The 6000-nt window shown below is 38.3% G+C and overlaps 1 protein-coding gene across 2 annotated transcripts in view; it reads left to right on the plus strand.

The window, feature by feature from the left end:
* The window catches only part of DYRK4 (dual specificity tyrosine phosphorylation regulated kinase 4), a 28762-nt gene extending 23222 nt beyond the window's left edge, over positions 1–5540 (plus strand). For both annotated transcript variants that reach the window (XM_061476447.1, XM_061476448.1), the window contains exons 11-14: positions 212–272; positions 823–952; positions 4461–4606; positions 5045–5540. In XM_061476447.1, coding sequence (XP_061332431.1) covers positions 212–272; positions 823–952; positions 4461–4606; positions 5045–5292 — 585 coding nt within the window. In that variant the 3' untranslated portion in view covers positions 5293–5540. The remainder of the gene's footprint in view (positions 1–211; positions 273–822; positions 953–4460; positions 4607–5044) is intronic.
* The last annotated feature ends 460 nt before the right edge of the window (positions 5541–6000 follow it).

Raw genomic sequence — 6000 nt, forward strand, 5'->3', positions numbered from 1 at the left:
CAGCTTTAGGGAATCCCTTAACTCCTTCCACAGTAAGTGGCACAAGATGAAATGGTTTGCAGACATTTCACAGTAAATTGTGGCATTCGACTTCCTTTCAAATGGAGAGTGAAATACCACCTCTCTCCTGATGCTTAGTATGTTTAACATACTTGTTAGGTGTGTTAATGACATGAGGAGTAACTTCATGAATTCATTTTCTGTGTTGAAGGTATTGGGTCTTCCACCAGCTGATTTTATCCAGGCTGCATCAAGGAAGCGAACATTCTTTGGTAACTGCTTCTGATTGTCGTTGTCGACTCCTCCCCGCTAGTTAATCACTAGTTAGTAGCACTGGTAAAGAGCAGAGCCAGATAACCTTAGCTAATTCTTATCTAACAAAACTTTTTTCAGGGACAGGTACTGGGGAGAAGCAAAAGGGTAACATGAAGTTTACAAGTGAACCTGCCGCTTTCCTCTTCATGTCTTATGGGCCTTTCATTGCCAAAGTGACAGGGAAGGAGTTGAGAAATCCATTCCACTGTTACTGCTTAAAAATACTGCTCAAAGGAACACAGCGAGCTTTGGGAACTGATACACGTTGAGTTCATTCCTTTATGTATAATTTGGGTTTGGAAATCACACAAACCCAAAAAACCACAGCATAGGATTCAGTCTGTAGGATGTGTACAATATTGTTTGCCACAATGCTGGCAGACTATCAGTCCAGCAGGGCAAAACCAGAGTTAGTGGGATGGATATGGGCACTGGTTTTGCAGCTCTTAAATATTTGGTGAGGATGTATGTCATTTTTTTTTGAGCTTTTTTTTTTTTTTTTTTAAGATTCCAAAGGTTTTCCTAAATCCATAACTAACAGCAAGGGGAAAAAAAGATGCCCAGACTCCAAGGATCTAAGCACAGTACTGAAAACCAATGATGCTGGTTTCTTGGACTTTCTGCAAGGATGTCTGAGGTGAGTTCATAGTTTTGACTTACATGCAGCAGGCTAGTTCTGACTTTGCTTTCATTCTATTGTTCATTTAAAACCTTTGTACCTGTTGGGGTTTTTCTTGGTAGGGTGTTTTTTGATTTGGTTTGGTTGCTTTGGTTTTGTTTTCCATGGTAGCATTTGCATAACAGTATTATTCATAGCTTACTCCAGAGAGAAATCATTGCACAGAAAGCCTATATGGGATTGGTCTAACGTACAGAAGAAAGCTGACATCATCCTGTCTAAAAGCAGATCTTCTGATGCTGAACAGTAAACTCCAAAAGCAATGTTTTTTACTCATTGAGAACTTTTACAGTTAAACCTTTCTGTTTTATCAGAAAAGGTTCATTCAGATAACATAGATAATGGTAATGCACTGTCTCAAGGCAGTGTGCATATGGAGATCAAGGTTTGGTTTTGTATTTAAATCTAACTCCTGCTCCTACTAGAAAAAGTCTTCTTGTTTCCTCCAGCAGAAGTTATACTTGGAGCTGACATAGGTGGCTTGAATGCCTTTATGGAATTTTCTGTGCTAGGGCTTGGAAATGGCAATCAGGTGTTATACTGTAGTATATGAATGAAAACAGTTCTCCTTCTTTGAATATGTGCTTACAAAGATCTTGCTCTGCATGCACATTCCCTCAGATGAGGTTAGACTCTTTTTAGTTCCACTACACCATATGCCTCACCTTTAGCAGAGGATTTTATTCAGCCATGTCTCCAACCCAGAATCAATGGTATTGATTGCTTTCTCTTGATTATGGTAGTTAGTGTGGAGAATTACTTAGCATAGTTAGCACAGTGTTACCTTGTAGTTTGTATGCTGATTTAAGACCTTTTTCTCCTCCTCATAGTTACAGTTATTTTTCATTGATAGCAGTGGCATTTCACATTTCAAGAACTAGCTGATAAACTGTATTTTTCTATTCTCTTGTTTGGAATGGATTTTTATAAGTCACTGGAGCTCAGAGTGTGAAAAGAGTCTAGTATGTCTCAGAACCTATCATCTCTAGGATAAACTGTTGACTTTAGTCAAGGATTTTGCTACTGAATACCTAGTATGACAAGTGGTCCGCAGCTTTTTTCTTAAAGGAAATTGATGATTTGCACATTTTTGTATGTTGCTAAATGCAAACTGCATGTAACTGTTAACAGCCTTCAGACAAGGTAGAAATTCTCTATACAGAAACTTTTTACCTAGTATCACAGAATAATTTAGCTTGGAAGGGACCTCTGGAAATCATCTAGCCCACCCTGCCACTCAAAACAGAGCAAACTTGGAACAGGTTTCTCAGGACCTTGTCTGGTCAGGTTCTAAGTATCTCCAAGGAGGAAGATCCACGGCCTCTTGGGCAACTTGTTCCAAAACTGAACCTCACTCATGGTGAGAGTGTCAGTGGCAAAGTGCCTATGTGTTTGAGTGGGGGAAGAGAGACATGATTTAGTCACCAGCATGTCATCTGTTATCACAAAATAAATGGGACTTTTCAATAAATGAAGTACTGTGGGAGAAGCTCAAACATTATCATGTTTATTTTCCAAGGCGGTCATGTTATTAAAGCATTTTACAGGGTGGGACTCCACAGACCCTGCTGATATGAGGTGCTGTTTTACTAATAGGTCTTTTTGCTTGGGAGATGGTTACTAATGGGGTTTTACTCATCCATCAAACTAAGAGACTGACCATGCAGGAACAAACTTTTGTCTGGTTGCCTTAAATACTAACCTCTTGCACAGGTGCACAAAGGCTTTCGGGATGAGCTTGGATCCTAACTTTTATTCTGTGGTGGCAGCAGAAGCTGGCCTCATAACTTTTCCAGTGTTATGCAAGACTAGTATTTTTTGTCATTTTTAGCACTGACTGTAGGTTTCTTTCTAGCAGTTCAGTAGTACTTTAACAAAGAAATCCATATGGTTACATGATAAAAAGAAAATCAACCCTCTCTGTTTCACAAAGAGATTGCTTGTAATGTTCTCATTTTGCTAGATTTGAATGAATCATTGATCCATTTTGTTTTGCTGGCTGAATCATAACATTTAGGAAATAGTTTCTGTGAATCAGAAAAAAACTCAACCTTGTGAACAAGTATCTCCAAGTCGCACATTAAAAATGGTATGTGTTGGGATTGTTTAAATTTTCAAAGGAATGAAGTATGGTTTGAAAAGAAAACTCTTTTGGAGACAAAAAGAATTGAACTCTTTTGTCTTTTTTGTTTGCAAATCTGTGTCTGTCCAAAGCAGCTTGATACATTTGCCATAACTTCACAGATAGTTTTGTTCAACTTGTATATAACTGTTTTGCAGATGAAAACATCAAACAAACAAACAAAAAATCATTCAGCTTTTGTGAGGACAAGAATCTGTTTGTTTTCCTACATTATTTCTGTACAGTTCTGGACAGCACTAAGATGAGACAAATCAGAATGTAACGGTCTGCAACTGATACAGAGATTTGTAAAAGAAGTATTAGGACTGACAGTAACACAGTAAGAATGGAAAAGTAAATGTGTTTGAGCACTGGAAAAAAACGGCAGAAAAGGGGTTGAAAGAATGGTATGTACTGGTAATGAAGGCCATTGCTCCTGAAGTAAAACTGGGGAGCATGTTGTCTGTCACAGCCAGGAAGCCTGCACTCTGGTGAGACCACAGCACAGTGACAAATGTCAAAGCTCACAGCCACTGCATGGCGACAAGGCTGCAGATTGATTATCACATATGCTGTTCATTTTCATTTGCCCGTTAGCCTGAAAGGAAAACAAATATATGTTCCAAAAGGAAAAATAGATCATGAGTAGCTACCCTGCCTAACATTTATGGAGACCGAAGTTAGCAAGGCTCTGATCTGAAGGAACATGCCCAATGACTTGTGATGATGGCTCAGTAGCTGACAGCACTTGTCCTCTGTGTGACGCACAAATGCCCTTGTCCAAAACACTTGGTACTTGTGAGTATGGGGGTGTGAGAGCTGAGTAAATGAAAACTGTGAAAACATGAAGTCAATGTAGAGATTTTGCAAAATAAAACAAAACCAAACAACACCTTTAATTTCCATAATAAGATCTCACGTGAGTTTTGTTACACTAAGTCTCTAGAGTAGTTTCAGTGCAGCTAAATTAGGGAAGACGTATCTTCTAGTGAGTTATCCCATGTCTCATTTATGTTGTCTTTCTTGGAGTTTGCATTGACAGAATGTGAAAACCATGAAACAAATATTCAGTAGGGTCTCTACCCTATTAACACCTTGAACTGTGTATTAAAAATGATTTGATGCTGCAGAAAGGTTGATCAGCAAAGCACACAGTGCTGGAGAAAATAAAAAGTTTTGAAGGATGGAAGAGATCACATACGATTTTTCTTAGTTTTCAGCTAAAAATCTGTTTCAGAAATATTCTCATGACCGGACTTTCAGAAGATAATACTGAATCTTTTGGCTTAAATTAATTTTCTGTCATAAATAGTTCAATAATTATTTGTCTACCACGGATTTAAGGTGGGAACCTGCCCTGCGCATGACTCCCGATGAAGCAATGAAGCATGCGTGGATCCAGGAACCAAAAATATACAGAGCAAAACAGAATTCAAGAGTGCTGAGTGATGTCTCTTTCCCTACACTGGAAAAGAAAAAAGAGAATATTCGTAAGCATGTGCTACCTGGAGAACTAAGTGCATTTATATCAGTGTTTGGTATTTCTTTAAATGTGAAGTAAGGTGAGGTGATAGTACACAGTGTGCAGATAATGGATGGTCACTGGAATGTGGTGGTTAGAGCCACTCTTTCTCACTTCTGTAGAAATGCATTACTTATGTTTTATAGCAGCTGCCAGCAAGGAGTCTGGCAGTCCCAAAGATTTACATAGAAAGATCTCCTCCCTGCTGACAGCAAAATAACAATGGTATCTGACACCCCACTATAATGCACTTCACTTTCAGAGGAAAAGAATGCACCAGTGCTAGTTGTAAGACCCAGAGAAAATTTTCAACTGTTTTTTCTTTTGTGAATTTGTGACAGTCGTGTTTACCTGCTGCTAAGAGCCTGCAGTCTTACCTTATCACTGTATTTATTTCCTATTACAGAAAATATCTGGAAAGAGATGGCTGACAAAGTGGAAACTGAAGTGGAAAGTGAACTGGCTGAAAGACTGACTCCTACTGTGCCCTCTGCAGGCACAATAGAAAATGATTTGCAGAACACAAGGAAACATGTTCTTCCAGAGAAACATTTGGAAACGCAAACGGAAAAGCCTGTAAACAGTAATCAAGTAGAACACAGTGGTGAAACAGTTCTTCCAAAACATTCTCTTTTTTTCCCACCGATTAAGTAATACACTGCACAAGTGATGATTAGTTCAGTTGCATACCTGTTATATTTTGTAGGTATTATTTGTACTCAGGAATATAAGCTGTATCTGTCTGTACATGGGCTGTGCACATTGTAAGTATATTTAATGTTCATTTTACCCTCAAATAGTCCAGGCAAGCAAAATGGAATTTGAAAACCATTTCTTTTTCTTATCTATATCCTTGTAATCCGAGATTCTTCACAACCAGCAGCAATAAAATGGAGACTGTAGAGGTGGAGAGTGGCTTATTCTTGATGTTATAATAGACTTCTGAATTTTAGGTTTCCTGGATCTAAATGAAAGAATGCATTGCCTGAACAATCTGAATCCTTTCACTTACTTCAGCATAAATCAGCAATAATTCATGGATAGGATTACTGGATTTACTTCTATATTAAAAAAAAAAAAGAAGAAGATAAATCAAACACAGCATCTTCACTTTCCTCCTCTATCTCCTTCTTCTTTATAGTGAAGCACTAGATGGAAACTGCTGTCACACCTTCTTAGCAGAAGAAGCATTTAGAAATGCAAATTATGTTCTTTAGCTCTTTAGCAGCAGCAAAGAAGAGTGGTATTCTGGGCCCGCTGCTGCAGAGACTCCACTCAGTATTCATAGCAACAAGAAGGATGGATTAAAGCAAGCTGTTTTGATTCAGGAAAATTGTCTTCCATGGGAAATTTAACTTAACT

The sequence above is a fragment of the Pezoporus flaviventris genome, unplaced genomic scaffold (assembly GCF_033815535.1).
Source record: "Pezoporus flaviventris isolate CSIRO_AGI_PZ_B2104156 unplaced genomic scaffold, CSIRO_AGI_Pfla_v1 ptg000096l, whole genome shotgun sequence".
Taxonomy (NCBI): domain Eukaryota; kingdom Metazoa; phylum Chordata; class Aves; order Psittaciformes; family Psittacidae; genus Pezoporus; species Pezoporus flaviventris.